Below are 25,872 nucleotides of genomic sequence, written 5' to 3'. Positions count from 1 at the left end.
ACATGATATTGGGGAGAATTTGCTCTGGGGTCACCAAGTGGCGTCGGACCGCTGTTACGCTGGCTCCAGTGTCTCGGAGGGCTTCGGCCCGGCGGCCGTTGATGGTGACCCATTGGCGATATTTCTGGGTGTTGCCTGGGATCGGGTCTCGGGGACCATGTCTCGATCACCCAGGCATGCCAAGATCATGGCGGCGGGCTCCCACTCGGCCTGTTCGCGGTCATTGTCGTCTTCCTCGCCTCTTTCTTCCCCCAGGGCGGCGGCCACGATTTGGCGGTTGGGAAGACCGGTGGTGCCGGGTCGCTGGTTCATCGGGCAGAGGGGGTCGTTCGCGTAGTGGCCTTGTCGCTGGCATCTGTGGCACGTCACATTCGGGCGGGGCCCGGGTCGGGCTAGGGGAACCCCCCTTCGGCCCAGGGCTGGTGAAGTGGAGGTAGGGGAGGACCCCGTGGGGGTGTCTCGTCCCCTGCTCTGGCCTCCTCCGCCGCCTCGTGGTCGGTGGTTCCCCGGGGATCCCCGCCCTAGTCTCCCATCGGACTCCGGGGGACTCGGGTGCTCACCAATCTATCCGCCTCGACAGCGAGTTTTCGGGGCTCAGTCAGTTTGCTGTCGAGGAGGTGCTGCCGGAGTTCGATGAAGCAGTTGTTGGACAGATGTTCCCATATAATGAGGTCGACCAACTGCTGGTAGGTGGTGACCTTGCTGCCTTTGATCCACCCCTCGAAGGCTCTGCTGTAAAAGTTCACGTATTCCACCCAAGTGGTACCGGGGATTTTTTTACAGTCTCGGAATCGCTGCCGGTACATCTTGGGGGTGAGTCCATAGCGAGTGAGGAGAGCGGTTTTCATGTGCTCGTACGAGGTCATCTCAGCGTCGGGGAGCTCTAGCAGGGCGTCTCTCCCCTCATTGACGAACTTCCCCCACAGGCCGGCGCCCCAGTCCTTGAGGGGTACTCGATGTGCGGTCATGGCGACCTCGTAGGCTTTGAACCACTGTTGGATGTCGTCGTTCTTGTAGTATTCCTTGACGACATCCTTGGGTATGTGCACCTTTGTGTCCAAGGGCGGGGGAGAGGTCTTGCCCCCGGAGGCGTTGGCATCATTCGTTTTGGCCTTGAGTTCTAGTTCTTTTAGGCCGCGCTCATGCTCGAGCATGAGTCTCTTTTCTTCAAGGTCTCTTTGTCTTCGCTTCTCCTTCAGGTCTCCTTCTAGTCGTAGTTGCTCGAGTGCGATTTTCCTTTCCGCCAGCTGTAGTTCTCCATCCAACCGGAGTCAGGCGAGCTCCAACTCGTGGAGCCGGTTCCTCTCCCGCTCTCGGGCGTCTTTGTGGGGGCTCGTGCCTGGATTGACGGGTCTCTCCCCCGCTGGGGTCGTGTCGGTCTCCGGGCGTCCGCTCGGGCCCGGGTTGTCTTCATTCCGGGGTGGTGTATCATCGGTGTCCACCCATGCTTGTAGGGCTAATTTAAAGTCTTCCTTGGTGCTTAGCCCAGTGGTAGCGATGCACAGGTCTTTGCAGAATTGTTTTAATTCCTTGTGACTGTAATCTTCCATTTTTTCTTTCTGGAATTCCGTAGTCGGTCTTGTCTCTTGCGTAGTCATGGTCGTAGTGTGTTTTTCTCGGTAGTGAGTGAATCACCCTCCGTACGATCTGCGCCGGCTCGGATCCCGTCGCTTGCCACCAATGTTAGAAAGGCGATCCTGGGGGAGGCAGAAGAGGTCTGACTGACCACCCCTAGGTCCACCCCTCCGTCGAGAAGTAGCCGAGCGTTATCGAGAGGCCTCCTGGGTGAGGGTCCTCTCCTAGGATCGTACAGCAGGGTAACCACAACACTACAAACGGACACCACACAAGAGGTTAAGTTCTTAGGCTTTATCAAGAATAACGGTTGCTGGGTCTCAGCGGTATATACAGGCAGATCGAGGGATCTGTAGAGTCTCGTAAAAGGGACAGGGTAGCGGGACAGTCTCGGTATGGATGCAGGAAGGGATACCCTGCGCACAGCTCTCAATCCTCGAGCCGGGGGTTTCGAGAGGTCGAGCCGCGGCAGCGCCAGCAGGACTCGACAGATGGTCTTTAACGGAGAGGAGGCCGCGGCAGCGCCAGCAGGCTCTCAAGATGGTTCAGCCGCGGCAGCGCCAGCAGGCTCTCAAGTTGGTTCAGCCGCGGCAGCGCCAGCAGGCTCTCAAGATGGTTCGGCCGCGGCAGCGCCAGCAGGCTCTCAAGATAGTTCAGCCGCGGCAGCGCCAGCAGGCTCTCAAGATGGTTCAGCCGCGGCAGCGCCAGCAGGCTCTCCGGGTCTCTTCAGGTTACAGGCAATGAGTTCTTCTGGTGTCGGCCGTGACAGCGTTAGCAGGGCTTCCAGTCCAGGATACAACTGACGTCCTACTCCGGGGCTGGCCCAGATATAGGACTGGAGTCCTTTGATGTCTGGACCCTCTCGCCTGGGGGTCAGAGGGGCCGGGATGATGGTGTCCAGACACCCAGCAGGGGGGTGGAGCCAGCGCCCAGGGAGGCCGGAGGGCGATCGATACTAGGCGTCCGGGGACGGCTGGAGGGCCATCGAAACTCCCTTTTCTCCGGGATCTGTCGAGTGGCCACTCGACCACCTGGGTGGATCTTGGTGCCTCGATGTCTGGGCTTCGCTGGGGCCGGGGCCGAGGCCACGTGGTCGTGACGTGGTGGGCCCAAGATGGGGTCGGGCGTGGCCTCGTGCTTAGGTCGTGAGGGGCTCACGATGGAGCCAGGTCGGTAGTGGGGGTCCGGGATGGTGGCCGGACCAGCAATGTTGGGGCGTGCAGTGTCGGGCAAAAGGGCTGCCCGATGCTGGGTGGAGGGCCGATGTCGTCCTGAGCCCGCCATGCGGGAGGGGTAGGACCACGCCATGAGGCCGGGTCCAACAATAGAAGAGGTTCCAGGGATGACCTGGAGGACTAGGAGAAGGCTGCAAGAGGAAAAGAAGGAAACAAGATGGAAAAGCAATTGCACAACCACAATCTACCCAGATTGACCAGGTGAGCATAAAAAAGCAGGTTTTAAGAGTGAAACAGCACTACTGAGGGGAGTGATGGAATGGTCATGATGAAGGATCTAACAAATATTAAAACAACCGAAACATTAAAAGTGAGGTATTCTGAGGTGAGAGTGAATTGAACTTTGATTTAGGATTGATTTATTTGCTGGACCAAACTCATCTTATAACAACAGTCTACTCGTCACACGAGCAATTACGATGGTGCATTCACAGTGTAGGTTCACCCTACTACAAAAGAACAAAAAACAGTGCTGTAGTACTCAGTTAGGACAGCAGCGACATCAGCAAAGAGGGCACAGATGCAGATCAATCCCCAAGCATATTGAAAAAGCACAAACAAGACTTTAATTACTTCTAACAAAATTGATTACATAAAGAAAACCTATATTGTCAGCCAAACGTAACTAAGGAGGGTCATCAGATAGCAACTTTAGATATAAAAACTGTAATTGGTCACATTCTCAAGAAAAAACACAAAACTATCTCCCAAACAAATACTTTTAATGAAACACATTTTGTTCCTGCTTAGTAACCAGAAAGAAATGCTCTCTAGGTATTTTAGCACTCTGCATCTTGGGTGGAAATGCCTTAGGTTTTCTTCGAATGGTTTACCTATGAAATATATCAGGGCATTAATGAGGTAACTTACAACAACAATAAAAGGTCACAATGCTGCTCGAAGCCCTCAGCTGAGAAGAGCTTTTAGGATGTATTTACTCAAGATGTGTGTATTACATTAGCTCACAAACTCTGTTTTGCAGAAGGGCTGTCTAAGGAGCACACCAATCACAGTGAGGGTCATCAATTTGTTTACCTTGTGGGCGGCTCAGGTAGCCTTGACCCCGTCCCTTCTGCAATATACAAAGCCTTGTCCTCAGCAGTGGATGTGTAGAAGACAAGCTCAGCTGCTCCAGCCCACACTCTGCCACCCAACCTACTCCAGTGCACCATGAGGACTTTCCTCACAGCCGCGATCCTGCTCTGCACACTCATTGCTGGAGGTAAGAGGACTCATTCATTCATGTCCCCCACAATCGTCCAGGAGCTCCACAGGGACAAAGTAATGATTCAGCTCTGTCTGAGAAGCTCTTGAGACAGCCAGAAAGGTAGGGTTTCCTTCTCACCCCTTTAGGAACCTTTAATCCTGTACCTCTCATTCATATCCCACTTCAAGGTAATGGTGAGTCCTACCTTTGGCATCCAAAAGGCTCTTTTCAAATTTAAATCCTCATCCTTTATATTATGTGAGGGAGAGTCTTTACTCTTGATATGTGTTATGGCTGAGCTCCCACAGAGTCAAACTAGTCTATCTCCTAGAAGTGAACTGGCTTCAGTGAGGAGTCTCAGCTTACTCTTGTTACTCTGGATTTATCAAGCCCCCTAGGATCACACACGTTGGCCATGCATGGCTTGATAAATCACATTTCAAGGGTTGAAAAAGCAACACAACCCTTGATAAATATGTGATGTGACTCTTAATGCCAGGATACCATCACTGGAGATCCCCAAGCACTGCATAGACTTGTATGTCCCTTCCTTGTCCAGCAGTGAGGGTCCTTCCTGGATGGCACCTGAGACTGATCTGAGCCTGGGTCGATGGTGTCTAGCTAACATTCAGTTTTGTGGGGGTGTTCTCCCTTCATGTCTGCGCCTCAGATTTTGAATATCGTGCAGGTGTTGTAGTTTGTCTTGTTGGTGATTTGTTGTTGGTGGGAGCTTAGATCACCTGTTAAAAGTTCATTGTCAACAAATCTCAGTGTAGGATCTATTAGGACTCTCTGACTTATGCTAGGTGACCGGTCATGTATATTGTTCGATCCCCATGGGTAGCATCTGTGGACTGCTGACCAGTTGTTTACCCATCACCCGCTTTTCTCTTCCACTCAGTCACAATATTTCCCCCTGCCTCTTTGCTATCTCTTCCATGCTGCCCAACTCCATTCTCACCTGTGAGGTTGGGTGGGTAGAATCAATATTTAAAGTTCAAACATCTGCACGGCTTGAAATCTTTTCAGACTTCTCTTCCCCATATATATTTGAACAGGCCTAACCTGCCAGAATCTATCTGGGGAAATAGTGGGGGTGCAGTAATTATCTCACAACTCGTAATTCAAGATAAAAATGTACAACCCCGTTTGTAATTAGAACCACAGGCAGTGTGCTATTTATCACTGCTTAAATAATTCAGGGCTCCAGGGGTCTAATCTACAGCACTTTCAAAAATCTGTTCCTAACAATGGGGAAAAAAATGCAGAATTTGATGCATTAAGCACCACAATCCCTTATTTCTGGGTATTTCTCATTCATTTTCCACCTGTCATATTTCGGCAGGTTTGCAGTGTTGAATTACAGTGGAGTAGGTGGGCTTTGAAAGTCAGGGCCAGCTCTAGGACGGTGCGACTGATGCCACCGCGCCTGCCACTGATTTCAGGTGGAGGCACCGTGGGCAACATTTACAAATTTTTGGCATAGAGCGGTGCCGCAAACCTTCCTGCAGCGCTCTCCCATGTCTAAAGAAAAGGGAAGAAATGCACCGTATCAATGAGAAATTATGCATTTGTGCCCTCTTATACTCCGCGAGTGCACAATAGTGCCAGGGTATCTGCTTTGGAATCAGGTTGATTTTGTGCAGAAATGGACACCTTCCTTCACAAAGACAACTGTTGTGCCACCCCTGGAGAGGCATAGGCTTTTAATGCAGTCCCAGGTTTACAGCATGTTATAAATCTGGGAATATGTCAAAAGCCATGGGTGTTATGTGGAAACACCCCTGAAAACTTCCCTGGCATCACTCCCTATCACTATGTGAGGTAACGCAGCAACTTACTCTGCCTTCCCTCACACAATATCTATCTGAGGCCATGAAAAGCTACGCAGTGTGGTTTTCGGTGGCTTCGTAGATATGGCTCTGCAGTGTGCGCTGCCGTAGCGTCATTAAAAGTAACATTCTGGCAGCAGGCGGGGCTTGTAAATAAGCCCCTGTGTCTTTCATTATCCTAATGTTGGGAAAAGGGATCATTTGGGTAGACATCAATAATAGAGAACCCATAACCATGGAACAAAATAGTTTGGAAAATCCCCTTTTTAAGATACTTTTTATGTTACAATGGTACAATAAAAAAAAATTTGTACAGAAATCTAAAAAATCTAGAGAAAATTATATTAATTATATACATAATTTACATCTGTCTAGCATCGGCAGATGTAACATCATTGAAATGTTATTTTTCCCTACATTTTTATTTATTTTACGTGCTTGAATTTACCTCCAATTGTCTAAAAAAAATTGAAGATCTATTTTTCTTATTTATCTGGGCATCCGCTAAGCCAAGAAGGGCACATGAATATCTTTCTTTACCTAGGGAGTGGGGAGGACTGGCTCTACCAAGTATAAGACTATATTATTGGGCCACTTCACTTCTATAGAATTTAGTTCTATTACAAGAGAAGGCAAAAGTTAGCGCGTTTGAAGAAGTACCGACCCACTTATAATAATAATAATACACATTTGTAAAGCGCAAACAATCACCCGTAATGGTCTCTAGGCGCTGGGGGCTGTCCGGAAGATTAAGCAACCGATTGCCCAGAGTCACATGCTGGGCTAATCTGCCACCGGGGATCGAACCGTGATCCCCAGATTCAGCGTCAGTTGGCCTCGCCGCGGCGCCACACCTCCACCCTTGAATTTATAATGGGGTGGAAGCGTGGGGCTGGGCTTGGCGATTCTTAAATGACAGCCACTACAAGAAAGTTAGCTTTAAAACTCTACAAGGGGGGCTTAGAATCTGGAAGTCAATTTAAAAACTGATTGGTATGGGTTGGCTCAATTACTATACACCACTCTGTAAAAATCCCAATTTACCAGACATTTTTAAAGGTCCTTTCATTCAAAGATGGTGCGACGCAGGGCTGACCAAGCTCTGAGCTTTTTTCTCTCTAATAGTTCTGGCCTCTTTCGATAATCTTAAAGAATGGTTTGAGCTAGATTGGAGGGATTTTTACAAATACCTCCAATTTAGAGATTTTTTATATAAGAAAGGTGGGTGGGCCAATCAGATTTGCTAATAATGATATAATTGATACATTGAGAAGGAATGGAGACCTATCTATACAAGTAGATAGGTCACGAATGAAAGATGATTTGGGGGAGTCGAAACTGGATTCTCAGAAAACCTATTTTTCCGCTCAGTCAAATTACCACAGAATATTCTAATCCTGGTCCGACTCCAGGCTCAATACTACAAAACATGCTTCTCGCTTAGATACACCCCTAAAAGAATTGCCAAATGGGAGACAGGGCGAATAACCTTTTGCTCCTGGTGTGCCTTATTTCAGGCAGATCTGATTCACATCTTTGCCTCCTGCGATGCCCTTTGTAAACTCAAATTAGAGATTACCAACTTCTTTAAGGAGTCGACTGCGTCCTCTCTCTAACCTTGATAGGACTTGGGGTAGCCCAGAACACTCAGGGGAAGCTTGGAGAAGAACTGGTGTTCATCGGCTTGGCAATCCTCCATTTATGTCTCGCATACTCCGGGTTCCAGCAATGTCTCTCTCTTTTATTAGCAAACTATAATCTGGAAAAAGCCAAGAAGGGGACAATGCTCCCGAACAAAGGGCCTAAACATCTGGGCCCCATTGACCAGATGGATTGAGAAGAATGGGCCAATTATTAAGTGGAAAACAAGCAAGAATCCAAACTAAGGATAACAGATCGAGGCCAACTCCCTCGGGGGTGGGTAGGGTGGGGTTTGGGTGGGTGGGATTTTGTGAGACAAGGCTCAACCAGGAAGGGTTAAAAGGGGGGGAGTAATGCATAATTGTGATTTCCTTGTTCTTTTTCTTTTCGACTTTCCTCTGACTATGAATCTTAATTGTTCTGTATATTATCATTTACATTTTATTCTTAAAAAAAAAAGAAAAATCTAGAAAATAAGGACTATTTTTCATTTCAGTGAATTGCCTACTTTGTGAGAAGTGTTTCTCTGTGGGCACTGCCACCTGCTCCGGTATTTACAATCTTTGCCCCGCTGACGTCACTCACTGCGTTCAAGGTCTCGAGAACTTTACAATAGGTAAGTGTCAAGAGTCAAAGAGTGGGTTTGTGAAATGTAGATGCTGGGGCACCCGTAATGCCGTGCATGGCTCTGCCGCAAGCTGCTGTGTGATCTTCACCATGCTCTGCTGCTTATCTGTGTCACCCCTGATGGTGATTGGTTAATATGCACTCTGTGGTTGAAAACTCTCCTTTACTGCCCACAGGTCTCGCATTACCTCAGGGTGAGGTATTTACCGCAAATGGTAAATCCCTCCTATGTCGAGTTTTCAACAAGAAAAGGAGGCATGCCATCAGCAGTCCTCAACAAGCCACCATCCCTGTGATGGCCGCCATTCCTCATGGGTCTTGAATTGTGACCGACCTCATTAATATTCATGCAAAAGGTCTCTTTGTGACTCATTAGGTATCACTAATTAAAAAATATATCAATTTGAAAAAAAAACACCATTTGGAAAATATTGTTCTTAATGTTCCTACATTTGGCCCTTAAGAGTCTTTCCTTGCTGCAGTTCCACTACTCCACCACACGCAGCTCTGTCCATGCATCTCATCCCTTCCTTACAGCACCTGAGCTATTCCACCACTGGGACACACGCAGATCTGTCAACGCATCTCATCCCTTCCATACAGCACCTGCTCTATTCCACCACTAGGACGCACACAGCTCTGTCCATGCATCTCATCCCTTCCTTACAGCACCTGCTCTATTCCACCACCGGGACACACACAGCTCTGTCAATGCATCTAATCCCTTCCATACAGCACCTGCTCTATTCCACCACCGGGACACACGCAGCTCTGTCCATGCATCTCATCCCTTCCCCACTGCATCTCATCCATTCCCAAAAGCTGCAGCTCTGCTGCTCCACCACCAGGACACATACAGCTCTGTCCATGCATCTCATCCCTTCCCTGTATCAGCAGCTCTGCTACTCCACCACCAGGACACATGCAGCTCTGTCCATGCATCTCATCCCTTCCCAACAGCTGCAGCTCTGCTACTCCACCACCAGGACACACGCAGCTCTGTCCATGCATCTTATCCCTGCCTTACAGCTGCCGCTCTGCTACTCCACCACCAGGACACGTGCAGCTCTGTCCATGTATCTCACCCCTGCCTTGCAGCTGCAGCTCTGCTACTCCACCACTGGGACACAGGTAGCTCTGTCACTGCATCTCATCCTTTCCCTATAGCTGCAGCTCTGTTACTCCACCACCAGGACATACACAGCTCTGTCCATGCATCTCATCAATTCCCCACAGCTGCAGCTCTGCTACGACTCCACCAGGACACACACAGCTCTGTCCATGCATCTTATCCCTGCCTTGCAGCTCTGCTGCTCCACCACCTGGACACACACAGCTCTATCCATGCATCTCGTCCCGTCCCTACTGCAGCAGCTCTGCAACTCCTCCACCATGACACATGCAGCTCTGCCAATGCATCTCCTCCCTGCCATGCAGCTCTGCTAATCCACCACTGGGAAACACACAGCTCTCTCTATGCATCTCCTCCCTGCCTTGCAGCTGCAGCTCTGCTGCTCCATCACTGGGACACACGCAGCTCTGCTGCTGCATATCACTGCAGTGCCCCAACTGGAACACACTGTCCTTGTGCACAATGACACTAGCATCCTAACTTGCACTGTCCCTATTATTCCAAGGATGGGAAACATGCAGGTCCCCCCTTCCAGAGCATCAGACTCCTTTGCTGCCTGGAACCCCACCTATACCAGAAGTGGGGCATATGAACACACTGAGCTGTTGGTGCATATATTGGGCACTATTTCAAGAAAGACTCAGGGGTTCTGTATGCTTGCCCCCTTATTAACCCAGGAATAGGCAGATCTCCACAGCACCTCCATCTCCACAGCAACCTCCCTGGTCAGATGGAAGCATGCAGACGTCAGATCCCTCTGAAGGAAAGCCTCCAGTGACCCCAACAATCTCAAAAACGATCTTCCGATCTCCCTGCTCCCCTTCCTGGCCAAAGTTTTGAGAAAGCCATCAACCAGCATCTCACCAAATTCCTGGAACAAAACCACTTACTTGATGCCTCCAAATCAGGATATCGTAATAACCACAGCACTAAGAATGAACTGATTGCTGCCTCAGATGACAGCAGAACACTCCATAGTGGTAGAGCAATGGTGGACCTGATCCTCGTTGACCTCTTCGCTGCATTCGACATAGTCTCTCCCAGCATCATCAACAACAAATTCTAAAACATAGGCATACACCAAGACTCCCTCAAGTGGATCACCTCCTTCCTCCCAGAACGCACACTGAGTATCTGACTGTCTCCCTTCACCTCCGCACTCAAAAACATCATATGTGGCACACCACAAAGATCATCCCACGCTGTTGAACATCTACAGGACCACCTTGCTGATGTCGTCAGGTCCCATGGACTCAACATAATCTCCTACGCAGACAACACTCAACTGATCCTCTCGTCCACCGAGGATGCCATCAACACCAAAACCAACTTACGCAAAATGCCATGACCAAGTGCCTCCAACTTAACTCCCACAAAACTGAAGTTCTGATCTTCGGGAAGGACACTTTTACACGGGACCACAGCCAGTGGAGTGCAGAACTTGGACCCACACCGATGACTACGGAGGCAACCTCTGCATCATCCACAACAGCCAACTGACTATGAAGTTAGCGCCGTTGGCTCGTTCTGCTACCACGCTCTTAGCATGCTCTGCAAAAGCTCCAGATGGAACCCAGCCAACACCAAAAAGACTGTCACTCATGCCTTGTCACCAGCCATACCGGCTACAGCAATGCCCTCTACACTGGCATCTCTATCCAACTCCTCAGAAAACGTCAGACCATACAGGCCACAGTGACCAGACTTATCCAGGACCTCCCCAAATTAGCCTACATTGCCCCCCACTTGAGAGACCTCCACTGGCTCCCCACCCAGAAAATATGCTAGTTTAAGATCCACATGCACACCTACAAAGCCCTCCATGACCTTGGACCAGCCATCAATTAAACTTTCAGCAACCCACCAGACACCTACGCTTCTCTTCACTCACAGTCACACAACCTCTCCATCTGCCACATCCACTGTGGTGGCTTTTTCTTCTCCTACGTTACAGCCAAGACCTGGAACAACCTTCCCCTCCAGCTCCATTTGCTCCCCTTTGCTAACAGACTTCCGAAAAAAAAAGACTCCAAACCTGGCTCTTCGACTGAGACACAGAGTCCAGATACCCCTGGGGTGACAGTGTTGCGCTTTATAAATGCTGACTGATTGAATGATTGATTTATTTTGATTCTATGTGTAGCATAAAGTTTGTGTGCCTGAAAGTGCTTTTGAAGGAATAACTTTTAAACATAAAAACAATGAGTAGATAAATATTTATGGAGTTTTATTCTGTGTATTATTGAGTTTTGAGTTTCCAACCCATGTCACCTTCTAGAAAGAGCCTTGGACGGTTCTCAGAGTGAGGAAGGGCAGTGCTTGCTTTTTGATTTGGGACAAAAATAGCACAAGGAACTCTCCAAGAACCTCTTGAAGCTACTGGTTTAATATCCCAAGGCCAAAGAGATACTCCCCATGTTCAAATAACATTCTGAGAGAATAAACAAATGTTTTACCCTAAAAATTAGATTAATTGAAAATATTATAATGTGCATCAGTGTTTGTACTTTGAAAATAAGCATATAAGAAACCTGCATGAAATTCTAAAATACTGGTAACATCAGATCAGCCATGCATGTCCAGATCGCATCCGGTAGATTCAATCTTTTTGCTAATTGAAAAATATATGTTTTCTTACAGGGAGCAAGAACGCTCTGACTGCATTTAAGGATTGTGGTACTCCCTCCAGCAGAGCTGCCTGTGGTAAAACCCTCTCTTTCAGAGCATCCATGACTGTGGTTCGGATTAGTAGAACATGCTGCGACTCCGACTACTGCAATGGTGGAGATATACAGGGTACGTACAGGCTGAGACTCTGACTACCATAACACTGTGGACATACAAGGTAGGTACAGGCTAATACTCCGACTACCATAACAGTGTGGACATACAGGGTACGTACAGGCTGAGACTCCAGCTACCATAACACTACAAATATACAGAGTACGTATAGGCAGAGACTCCAACTACCATAACACTTCAGATATACAGGGTACGTACAGGCTGAGACTCCAACTGCATTAACACTACAAATATACAGGGTACGCATAGGCAGAGACTCCAACTATCACAACGCTGCATATATACAGGGTACATACAGGCTGAGACTCCAACTACCATAACACTGCAGATAAACAGGGTAAGTACAGGCTGAAACTCCACCTACCATAACACTACAAAATGAGGGAGAGGAGTCAACACCAGTGTATGTATTCCACAATTGTCTGCAGGATACGTCACGCTGGCTGCAGAATAACTCTCTTCAATTCAATGCTGGGAAGCTGGAGGTGCTTTTCAGCGCTGGGAATAAGATTTCCCGTCCTTTTCCAGGACATTTTTGGCCTCCTGAGACAGCGACCAAAGTGCGGCCAGTGGAATCAGTCCGTAACTTAGGGGTCATGCTTGATCACAAACTCAGCATGGAGACTCAGGGTGCTAAAACAACCTCTTGCTGCTTTGCAATTCTGCAGTCTCTGCGTAAGATCCTGCCATTATTACCATCTCAGGCGCGTGCCCAAGTGGCAAGATGTACGATCCTTAGTAGGGTGGATTATTGTAACGCCTTATTACTGGAGTCTCCAAGCTTCTTGTTGGATAGGCTCCAAAGAATTCAATCAGCGGCTGCTAGGTTGGTCTTGGGGCTTCCCAGAAGAGCGCATGCACCGGCAGCTCTGGCGGAACTTCATTGGCTCCCTTTGAGACAGAGGGTACAATTTAAGTCCCTTTGTCTCGTCTTTAAGGCTCTCCATGGAACAGGACCTCTACCCCTGCAATCTAAATTTGCCTGGTATACTCCAACCAGACTGCTTCGCTCTTCAACAGCCAGACTGGTGAGAGTGCCTAGGTTTAGGAAGGTTAGATCAGGGGGTAGATCTTTCGAGGTGGCAGCTGCCAAACTATGGAATAAGCTCCCGTGCCTGATCAGGCAAATTAAGGAGCTTCTTCCCTTTAGAAAAAAGGTTAAAACCTGGCTATTTCCCGAGTAACTCAGTCTGGCTGGCCGTCCTCTTGAGCCACCAGGGCCAGGATGCCTGTAAGGTGATAGTGCGCATTATAAGACTAACAAATAAATACATGGTACGTACAGGCTGAGACTCCGACTACTGTAACACTACAGAAATACAGGGTACGTACAGGCTGAGACTCCAACTATCACAACGGTGCATATATACAGGGTACATACAGGCTGAGACTCCAAACTACCATAACACTGCAGATATACAGGGTACGTACAGGCTGAGACTAGAACTACCATAACACTACAAATATACAGGGTACGTATAGGCAGAGACTCCAACTACTATAACACTACAAATATACAGGGTACGTAGAGGCAGAGACTCCGACTACCATAACACTACAGATATACAGGGCACGTACAGGCTGAGACTCCGACTACGATAACACTGTGGACATACATGGTACATACAGGCTGAGACTTCGACTACCATAACACTACAAATATACAGGGTACGTACAGGCTGAGATTCCAACTACCATTTTATTTATTTATTTATTTGAACTTTTACCGCGCACAGCTACCCACAGTGGGTTTCCCGGCGCTAGGGACAGACTGGAGAAGAAGATGTCAAATAAGCCAGCATACTGGTACCAGCTACTTATGTGAACAACAGCGTTTTCAGTGCTCTACGAAAGCGAAGAAGACTGGTCTCTAATTTAATGGCTGTGGGCAGGGCATTCCAATATTTGGGACCAAGGTAGGAAAAAGAACGTCCCCCCATCCTTACCAACTTAAATCTTGGTATGATGAAGTTCCCAATTTCCGAAGATCTTAAGGTACGTTTGGGCCTGTAAGGTTGCACCAGCTTTTGTAGGTATGTGGGTGCAATGCCTTGCTTGATTCTAAATATGTAGCACAGTGTCTTAAACTTTATGCGGCTAGAGATCTTAAGCCAATGAAGATCATGCAAGGCAGATAATGCCGAAGTTCTTCTAGGAACATTCTTCAGAAGTCGCGCAGCTGCATTTTGTACAACCTGCAATACTTTAACAGTGGCTACATCAGCACCCAGATATAGTATATTGCCATAGTCCAGGCGAGATGTTATCAATGCCTGGACAACCGTCCTACGGGAGGAAATGGGAAGCATCCATAAGATCTTTTGTAGCCACCTAAGAGTAGAAAAACAGGTTGCTGCGACCTCAGTGGCTTGCTGCTTCATTGTTAGCTTGTCGTCAATTTGGACACCCAAATTACGTACAGCATGTGTGGGTACAGGGAGTGAACCCATCTCATTTGGCCAGTGCTGAGGGCCCCAGAGGTTCTTATTTTTACCCAGAATGACCACCTCTGTCTTCTCCCCATTCAGTTTGAGACAGTTCCTCTGCATCCAGTCAGCCACAAGAGGGAGGCCCGACTTTAGTGCAGAGGGGTTATTCTCGTCTCGCCCCGATAGGGAAAAGACGATCTGGGTGTCATCCGCGTAAGAGAACAGAGTCAGCCCCGCCTGCTCTACGATGTTAGCCAAGGGTTTTACATAAAGATTGAACAATAGGGGGCTGAATATTGACCCTTGGGGGACACCCCGCGCTGATGGACAGACCGCTGATGCAGCCTTAGGGGAGAACACTTGAAAGGTTCGCTCACCAAGGAAGGAGGCCACCCAGGCTAAGGCCATACCAGTCACACCAAGAGACCGCAGAGAGTCGAGAAGGATGGAATGTGACACGGTGTCGAAAGCTGCGCTCAAATCCAACAGGATGAGCGCCATAGTTTCACCCTGATCGACACCGTGTCGGAGACTCTCTGTTACCCCAAGAAGGGCAGTCTCGGTCGAGTGGCGGGAACGGAAACCCGACTGGGATGAGTGTAAGAAGCCAGAACTTTCCACCAGTTCAGTAAGCTGGATATTAATGTGTCTCTCTAACACTTTAGAAAAGATGGGTAACAAGGATATGGGGCGAAAGTTAGCAGGATTCAAAATATCAGCACCATTCTTCTTTAACAGGGGCACTACCATAGCGTGTTTCCATGGCTGGGGGACATATGCCTCAGTAAGTGAGGTATTTAATAATTTGACAAAGATCTGATGGATGGAGGAATCTAGTTGTTTCAGTATTTTCACTGGAAGTGCATCGCACGGAGAACCAGAGCGCACACTATTTAGACGAGAAGAAAAAGAAACATTGTCTAGTGGCTGCCATACAGAGAGTTTGGCGCCGTCATCGACACTAGCAGATGACTGAACAGAGCCAGATGCAGAAGATGTTACCACCGATGACGGGGTGAAAAGATCATAAATCATGTCGACTTTCTTGATGAAGAAGTCAGCTAAGGATTGACATTGAACCGCATCAAGCGCAGGGGGCGCAGGAATAGAGTCTGCTCCTGTCAGTTTTTTTACAACTGAGAAGAGCACCTTAGGGCAGTTTTGTGCATCTGCAACTATTTTTTTTGTAAAATCTGCTCTGGCTGTTTTGCAGCTTTTATGATAGCCCTTCAGAGCTTCTCTATATGCTACTTTGCGAGTAGGGGAATAATTATGCCTCCACTTTCTTTCTAGAGTCTTACATTGAGTGCGAAGGCACTTAAGCTTGTCGGAAAACCATGGTGCAGGAGGATGATGAGGCATAGTTTTCTTAGATGTCAAAGGAAGCGTGAGATCAACAGCATTATTTAACCACTGACCAACTGCGCAGTTTAGTGCAGAGAGAGGTAGGTCAGTGTTAGGAAGTGTCCTCAATAATTGATTATTAAGTTCTGGCATATTAATTTTCCCCCAACTGCGTGACCGTTTATCTGTACCCTTTCTGGTCTGTGATACCATCCTGGTAGTATCTAGTGAAAAAGGAACAGCAAAGTGGTCGGACCATTCTATTGGACGTGCTTTCTGAGAGCAGTCCAACTGCATGTTTGACAGGATGGGATCTAATAAATGACCAGCATGGTGTGTAGGGGCAGAGTTCAGTAGCTGAATGTTAAAGACTTCAAGAATAGAAATAAGCTGTTTACTAGACGTACAATCAGAATCTTCAAGATGGATATTTAAATCCCCAAGAATCGTGAAGTTGGCTGCTCTAAGAAGCAAAGGGGCAAGGAAATCTGGCAGAGGAGAAACCCAGGACATAGCATTCCCAGGAGGGCGATAGATTAATAAACCTGTCATTGTAAACTGAGGACTAATAGTTAACCTAAACAGGGCTGCCTCGCAACCTTTAAGAGGAATGTCTTCAAATTTGCAGGTGTACTTAGATTTAAAGATCATGGCTATCCCCCCCCCCTTTGCCTGAAACACTATCCTTTCTTACGATGACATAATTAGGGGGAATTGCAGCGGCAATATCGGGGCCAGAACTGTCATGTAGCCAGGTTTCCGTAAGAAACACCGCATCCGGTTGCTCATCAGTGATGAAGTCAAAGATATTATACTTGTGTTGTGGGAGAGATCTGCAATTAACACTCCAGAACTGTAAAGAGGAGTGTGAAGGGACAGTTTTTAATGAGACAGGCCTACTGCGTCTGCAGTGGCGCTTGAGCGATCTACTGCTCGCTGGCATTCCCAGAGCAAATCCGCATTGGTGACATTTGAATTTGGGGAAGGGCAGTGTACATACAGTGCAGTTCTTATTAGAAGTACGGCGCCATAAATATAGTTCCTCTGCACTGCAGATATACAGGGTACGTACAGGCTGAGACACCAACTACCATAGCACTACAAATATACAGGGTACTTATAGGCAGAGACTCTATAACACTACAAATATACCGGGTACGTAGAGGCAGAGACTCCGTCTACCATAACACTACAGATATACAGGGCACGTACAGGCTCAGACTCCGACTACCATAACACTGTGGACATACATGGTACATACAGGCTGAGACTCCGACTACCATAACACTGCAGAAATACAGGGTACGTACAGGCTGAGACTCCGACTACCATAACACTACAAATATACAGGGTACATATAGGCATAGACTCCAACTACCATAACACTGCAGATATACAGGGTACGTACAAAATGATTCTCCGACTACCACAGCATTGCAGATATACAGGGTATTTAAAGCCTGAGACTCCAACTACCATAAAACTGCAAACATACAGGGTAGTTACTGGATGAAAAGCATATAATAGGAGTAAAACCAAGGAAACAGATAATTTTTACAGATCTAATTTTAAACTTCAATTAAGTATAAAATGAACTATTGTATTTTGGACTTTTAAATGAAATTGAATATTGGAAATCAGTTTTTTATATGTACTATTATGAACAATTTGTATTTGATCGAATAAAGGATTTTGACTATGACTATGACCACAGTGTATGTACAGGCTGAGGCTCTACTACTATAACACTGCAGATATACAGGGTACGTACAGGCTGAGACTCTGACTATCATAACACTGCAGATATACAGGGCAGACGAAGCTGCGACTCCGACTATCATAACACTGCAGATAAACAGGGTAGGTACAGGCCAAGACTCTGACTATCATAACACTGCAGATATACAGGGCTGGTAGAAGCTGCGACTCCGACTATCATAATACTGCTGATAAACAGGGTACGTACAGGCTGAGACTCTGACTATCATAATGCTGCAGACATTATAGTATGTACATTTAAGACTCCAAATATCATAATGCTGCAAACAACAACATATGTGCAGGCTGAGACTCCGATTACCATAAAACTGTGGACACACAGGGTATGTACAGGCTGAGGCGCTGACTGGTTTGGATCAGTAGCACATGCTGCAACTTTGACTACTGCAATGGTGGAGATATACAGGATACGTACAGGCTGAGGCTCCGACTACCATAACACTGCAGATAAACAGGGTACGTAGAGGCTGCGACTCCGACTATCATAACACTGCAGATAAACAGGGTACGTAGAGGCTGAGGCTCCGACTATCATAACACTGCAGATAAACAGGGTACGTAGAGGCTGAGACTCTGACTATCATAACACTGCAGATATACAGGGTACGTAGAGGCTGAGGCTCCGACTATCATAACACTGCAGATAAACAGGGTACGTAGAGGCTGCGACTCCGTCTATCATAACACTGCAGATAAACAGGGCAGACGAAGCTGCGACTCCGACTATCATAACACTGCAGATAAACAGGGTAGGTACAGGCCAAGACTCTGACTATCATAACACTGCAGATATACAGGGCTGGTAGAAGCTGCGACTCCGACTATCATAATACTGCTGATAAACAGGGTACGTACAGGCTGAGACTCTGACTATCATAATGCTGCAGACATTATAGTATGTACATTTAAGACTCCAAATATCATAATGCTGCAAACAACAACATATGTGCAGGCTGAGACTCCGATTACCATAAAACTGTGGACACACAGGGTATGTACAGGCTGAGGCGCTGACTGGTTTGGATCAGTAGCACATGCTGCAACTTTGACTACTGCAATGGTGGAGATATACAGGATACGTACAGGCTGAGGCTCCGACTACCATAACACTGCAGATAAACAGGGTACGTAGAGGCTGCGACTCCGACTATCATAACAATGCAGATAAACAGGGTACGTAGAGGCTGAGGCTCCGACTATCATAACACTGCAGATAAACAGGGTACGTAGAGGCTGAGACTCTGACTATCATAACACTGCAGATATACAGGGTACGTAGAGGCTGAGGCTCCGACTATCATAACACTGCAGATAAACAGGGTACGTAGAGGCTGCGACTCCGACTATCATAACACTGCAGATAAACAGGGTACGTAGAGGCTGAGGCTCCGACTATCATAACACTGCAGATAAACAGGGTACGTAGAGGCTGAGGCTCCGACTATCATAACACTGCAGATAAACAGGGTACGTAGCGGCTGAGACTCTGACTATCATAACACTGCAGATATACAGGGTACGTAGAGGCTGAGGCTCCGACTATCATAACACTGCAGATAAACAGGGTACGTAGAGGCTGAGGCTCCGACTATCATAACACTGCAGATAAACAGGGTACGTAGAGGCTGCGACTCCGACTATCATAACACTGCAGATAAACAGGGTACGTAGAGGCTGAGACTCTGACTATCATAACACTGCAGATATACAGGGTACGTAAAGGCTGAGGCTCCGACTATCATAACACTGCAGATAAACAGGGTACGTAGAGGCTGAGACTCTGACTATCATAACACTGCAGATATACAGGGTACGTAGAGGCTGAGGCTCCGACTATCATAACACTGCAGATAAACAGGGTACGTAGAGGCTGCGACTCCGTCTATCATAACACTGCAGATAAACAGGGCAGACGAAGCTGCGACTCCGACTATCATAACACTGCAGATAAACAGGGTAGGTACAGGCCAAGACTCTGACTATCATAACACTGCAGATATACAGGGCTGGTAGAAGCTGCGACTCCGACTATCATAATACTGCTGATAAACAGGGTACGTACAGGCTGAGACTCTGACTATCATAATGCTGCAGACATTATAGTATGTACATTTAAGACTCCAAATATCATAATGCTGCAAACAACAACATATGTGCAGGCTGAGACTCCGATTACCATAAAACTGTGGACACACAGGGTATGTACAGGCTGAGGCGCTGACTGGTTTGGATCAGTAGCACATGCTGCAACTTTGACTACTGCAATGGTGGAGATATACAGGATACGTACAGGCTGAGGCTCCGACTACCATAACACTGCAGATAAACAGGGTACGTAGAGGCTGCGACTCCGACTATCATAACATTGCAGATAAACAGGGTACGTAGAGGCTGAGGCTCCGACTATCATAACACTGCAGATAAACAGGGTACGTAGAGGCTGAGACTCTGACTATCATAACACTGCAGATATACAGGGTACGTAGAGACTGATGCTCCGACTATCATAACACTGCAGATAAACAGGGTACGTAGAGGCTGCGACTCCGACTATCATAACACTGCAGATAAACAGGGTACGTAGAGGCTGAGGCTCCGACTATCATAACACTGCAGATAAACAGGGTACGTAGAGGCTGAGGCTCCGACTATCATAACACTGCATATAAACAGGGTACGTAGAGGCTGAGACTCTGACTATCATAACACTGCAGATATACAGGGTACGTAGAGGCTGAGGCTCCGACTATCATAACACTGCAGATAAACAGGGTACGAAGAGGCTGAGGCTCCGACTATCATAACACTGCAGATAAACAGGTTACGTAGAGGCTGCGACTCCGACTATCATAACACTGCAGATAAACAGGGTACGTAGAGGCTGAGACTCTGACTATCATAACACTGCAGATATACAGGGTACGTAGAGGCTGAGACTCCGACTATCATAACACTGCAGATAAACAGGGTACGTAGAGGCTGAGACTCTGACTATCATAACACTGCAGATATACAGGGTACGTAGAGGCTGAGGCTCCGACTATCATAACACTGCAGATATACAGGGTAGGTAGAGGCTGAGGCTCCGACTATCATAACACTGCAGATATCCAGGGGACGTAGAAGCTGAGACTCCGACTATCATAACACTGCAGATAAACAGGGTACGTAGAGGCTGAGACTCCAACTATCATACAACTGCAGATAAACAGGGTACGTAGAGGCTGAGAGACTGACTATCATAATGCTGCAGACAACATCATATGTACTGGCTGAGACTCCGACTACCATAACACGGTGGACATACAGGGTATGTACAGGCTGAGGGGCTGACTGGTTTGGATCAGTAGCACATGCTGCAACTTTGACTACTGCAATGGTGGAGATATACAGGATACGTACAGGCTGAGGCTCCGACTACCATAACACAACAGATATACAGGGTGAGTATAGGCAGAGACTCTAGCTATCACAACGCTGCAGATATCCAGGGTACGTACAGGCTGAGACTCCAACTATCATAATGCTGCAGATATACAGGGTATGTACAGGCTGAGGCTTCTACTACTATAACATTGCAGACATACAGGGTATGTACAGGCTGAGGCTTTTACTACTATAACACTGCAGATAAACAGGGTACATACAGGCTGAGACTCCAACTATCATAATGCTGCAGATATGCAGTGTATGTACAGGCTGAGGCTCTACTAATATACATTCCAGATATACAGGGTACGTACACACTGAGACTCCGACTACCATAACACTGACAAAATACAGGGCATGTACAGCCTGAGACTCCAACTACCATCAAACTGCAGACATACAGGGTATGTACAGGCTGAGGCTCCTACTGCTATAACATTGCAGATATACAGGGTATGTATATACTGAGACTCCGAATACCATACTACTGCAGATATACAGTGTGAGTATAGGCAGAGACTCTAGCTATCACAACTCTGCAGATATACTGGGTACGTAGAGGCTGAGGGTCCGACCATCATAACACTGCAGATATACTGGGTACATAAAGGGTGAGACTCCGACCATCATAACACTGCAGATATACAGGGTACGTAGAGGCTGAGACTCCGACTATCATAATGCTGCAGACATCATAGTATGTACATTTGAGACTTCAAATATCATAATGCTGCAGACAACAACATATGTACAGGCTGAGACTCTGACTACCATAAAACGGTGGACATACAGGGTTTTTACAGGCTGAGGCGCTGACTGGTTTGGATCAGTAGCACATGCTGCAACTTCGACTACTGCAATGCTGGAGATATGCAGGATACATACAGGCTGAGGCTCTAACTACCATAATGCTGCAGACATACAGGGTACGTATAGGCAGAGACTCCAACTATCACAACGCTGCGTATATACAGGGTGCATAGAGGCTGAGAATCTGACTACCATAACGCTGCAGTCATACAGGCAATGTACAAGCTGAGACTGACTACCACAACATCATGGACATTCCTAATATGTGAAAGCAGAGACTCCAACTACCATAATGCTGCAGATATACAGGGTATGTACAGGCTCAGACTCCGACCACCATAAAGCTGCAGGCATGACATACATGGTACACACAGGCTGAGACTCCAACTACCGGAATGCTGCTGATATACAGGTAATGTACAGACTGAGAGTCTGACTGCCACAACACTGTGAATATACAGTGTGCTTGCAGGCTGAGACTCTGACTACTACAATGTCACGGACATGCAAGGTATGTACGGACTGAGGCTCTGACTACCTTAATGCTGCAGACATACAGGGTATGTACAGGCTGAGACACCGACTATCATAATGTTGTGGACATACAGGGTATGTGTGGGATGAGAATCTGATTGTCACGACACTGCAGACATACAGGGTATATACAGGATGAGATAGCATCTACCATAATGTTGTGGACATACAGGGTACATGCGGGATGAGAATCTGACTGTCACAACGCTGCGAACATACAGGGTACATACAGGCTGAGACTCCGACTACCATAAAACTGTATATATATATATATATTCACTGAAAAAACCATAGGTTATAGACCATATATAGTTAGGAATTAGCATTTACAAAACCTTGAAAATTCACTGAAAAAACCATAGGTTATAGACCATATATAGTTAGGAATTAGCATTTACTAAACCTTATTTTACTCACACAAAACCATTGAAATTCCATATATAGTTAGTTGCACTAACTATATATCGCGCACCCGCAATCCACTGCTGATCATGTCACATATTACATCATTCATGACATGGTCAGTGACATCACTGATGACATCACTGATGACATCTCAAATGACATCACTGATGACATCACTGATGACAACATCCAGAGACTGTATGTTTCTGTAAAGTTAAAATATGTCTTACATATTGAAGAATGAGTGGATGTATAAGTGTCTGGATGAAGGATTTAGTAGGTGCATGACTGACTGTATGAGTGAGTGATTAAATGTGTCTCACTGAGTGCATGGGTTAGTGACTAAACTGTCTTAATTTGTGCATCATTATGTCTGTTGTTCTGTAAACTGCTGCATGTGTTGATCAGTAGCTATATGAGTAACTATATGGGTTATTGATTGGTTGCCCAAGTATTTGTATGGGAGACTGAGTGTGTGTGTGGGTGGCTGGGAGGTGTATGACTCTGTGCATAGATGTGTGAGCAGTTCATTCACTAGATGTATGGGTTCAAAAGTGCACGTGGAAACAGCTGTATGGGCGGTTGACTGTGTGCATGAGTGTATTGGTGAGTGAATGGATATCTCAGTGCTACATGTCAAAGTAAGTACATATGTAAAACACAGTACATGTGAGAGTTGACATATATAAATAACTGTGCATAAGAGCCAGTGAATGTGTGAGTGGCTGTATGGATCATTGTGAACTTGTATCCGGGATTGTATAAGAGAGTAAATATGTGTTAGTATATATTTGAATGAGTAAGGTGTGTATAACTGTATAGTTGAGGAAATGGAGGTGTGATTGATTCTTTGCATGACTGACTAAGTGTCTGAGTAACTCCATGGATGAGTGACAGTCTATGAGTGTCTGTTTACACTGAGTGTATCTAAGGTTATATTAGAGTCTGAAGAGGTTCATCGTATTATCACATGAATGATGTCATCAGTGATGTGATCAGTAATGTCAAATGAGATGTCATCAGTGATGTCATCAGTGATGTCATTTGAGATGTCATCAGTGATGTCATCAGTGATGTCATTTGAGATGTCATCAGTGATGTCATCAGTGATGTCATTTGAGATGTCATCAGTGATGTCATCAGTGATGTCACTGACCATGTCATGAATGATGTAATATGTGACATGATCAGCAGTGGATTGCGGGTGCGCGATATATAGTTAGTGCAACTAACTATATATGGAATTTCAATGGTTTTGTGTGAGTAAAATAAGGTTTAGTAAATGCTAATTCCTAACTATATATGGTCTATAACCTATGGTTTTTTCAGTGAATTTTCAAGGTTTTGTAAATGCTAATTCCTAACTATATATGGTCTATAACCTATGGTTTTTTCAGTGAATTTCATTGGTTTTTTAACAGCTAATATCTGTAGCTGTAAAATTTATTCTTCTTTAAATCCAAAAATATATTTTATATGTTTATGAATAATTATTTTTTTAAATATTTTTTTTTCTTCGTTCCCGCTTCGCGAATCGGGAACCTTACAGTAAAAAAATGTTCAGAAAAATAAAAAAAAAAGTTCTTTTCAGAACTACCTCCCCGTTATTAAAAAATTGGTACAATATTTGGAACTGTGCCAACCTCTATTTCTCTTAGTTCGCTTCCTAGTTCGCTCGCTGGTACGCGAACTGGAAGCGAACCAAAAACAGTAAGTATAAGGGAAGGAAACACACACTTATGTTAAAAGAAAGACAGCTATAGGGGAGTAAACTAGAGATACTATTACCCATAATCCACTACTGATGATGTCACATATTACATCATTCATGACATGCTCAGTGACATCATCAGCAGAGGATTGCGGGTTTTTTGGCAACATGCCTTATCGACGGTTTAATAACGCTGCCTTTTGCTTTATATAAGTTTTCAAATTGTATGAAATATATACCAATAGGTCTTTATGAACCTTTAGGTAGTGCTTTTGTTCATGAGGTCTGGTCGCTTCCATACACATACAGATGTTTCAAAGATGATCAAGAAGTTTATCTGAATGGAGAGGAATGCACTGAGACGCCAGATCATTCACTAATGTGTAGGCACATACAGTTACACGATTCATGCAACAAACAGCGACCAAATATGGCTTGCGTGATGCAAGGCACGCCAGTTCCTGCTATCATCCCCACGTTCAAGTTGTTGGAAAATGGTAGTTATTTGATGCTCAATAATGAAGATTGTTCTGAGTTAATTAAAAGTATTCCTTTTATCGTAACAGTAAGTGAACGGGTTATTTGCTGCAGAAATGTTCTATTTCCTCCCACACATGAACATAGGGAGTTTTCAATCTGGCCACAAATACCAACCTTGGGACACGTTTCAACGGCATGACAAGAATAAGAGCTCTTTTGTCTCAGAGAGAGGTGGCCTTGAGTTCGGCCCGTGAAACTTTCGTACTTCACATAGCGAACACCCGTACACAGGTTTGCCTTTCAATTTCAGCAACATGTTTCCGACTATCTTTAACGCATCCTCCACAAAATCCCTGGCACACTTTTTTAAAGTTGTTACCAGTGGTCTCGTGACTTCATTTGAGAAAATCTTTGGAGTCATCCCTGCTCCCTTTCATTCCATTTTCTCCACTCTGGTTCGTGGATTGCATTTTTACTTGCATTACCAGCGGACGCTCTTGTACTTTTTTACATTTTTAAATATGGATGTCCCTCCTATGCAACCTCCGACCCTGCAGCTGCTGACACTGTTCCGCAATCGCATGCTAGAATATTATGGCACAATGCCGTTGGCGATATTAAGCACGGCATATGGATTATCTTTTCGGTTCTCCTACTTCACCTGTGTCCAGCCTGTATTTCACTGCCTGACCTGTGATTTCGATTGGGCCATTGATTTGTGTCTCTGCGGACCGGTTTCTCCTGACGTCGACTTTAATCAGCTGATGACTCCTATCATTACTCACGAGTTGATTTGTCCTGGCGAAAGGATTATGGCTGTGGCATTGATGCATGGACTACTTGGTCCCTGGAATTTACTGGCGGCAGCACAGTCTTTCTTGGAACACAGCTTTCTTGAAA

At 46.2% G+C, this 25,872-nt stretch overlaps 1 protein-coding gene across 1 annotated transcript in view; it reads left to right on the top strand.

Annotated features, from left to right (window-relative positions):
* The first annotated feature begins 3,930 nt into the window (after window positions 1–3,930).
* Window positions 3,931–25,872, top strand: part of LOC144826907 (phospholipase A2 inhibitor and Ly6/PLAUR domain-containing protein-like) — a 269,142-nt gene continuing 247,200 nt past the window's right edge. Inside the window, exons 1-3 of the mRNA XM_078685366.1 lie at window positions 3,931–4,032; window positions 7,987–8,106; window positions 11,890–12,045. Coding sequence (XP_078541492.1) covers window positions 3,981–4,032; window positions 7,987–8,106; window positions 11,890–12,045 — 328 coding nt within the window. The 5' untranslated portion in view covers window positions 3,931–3,980. The remainder of the gene's footprint in view (window positions 4,033–7,986; window positions 8,107–11,889; window positions 12,046–25,872) is intronic.

This window comes from Lissotriton helveticus, chromosome 4_1 (genome assembly GCF_964261635.1).
Source record: "Lissotriton helveticus chromosome 4_1, aLisHel1.1, whole genome shotgun sequence".
NCBI lineage: Eukaryota > Metazoa > Chordata > Amphibia > Caudata > Salamandridae > Lissotriton > Lissotriton helveticus.
This window is presented reverse-complemented; position numbering and strand designations above follow the sequence as displayed.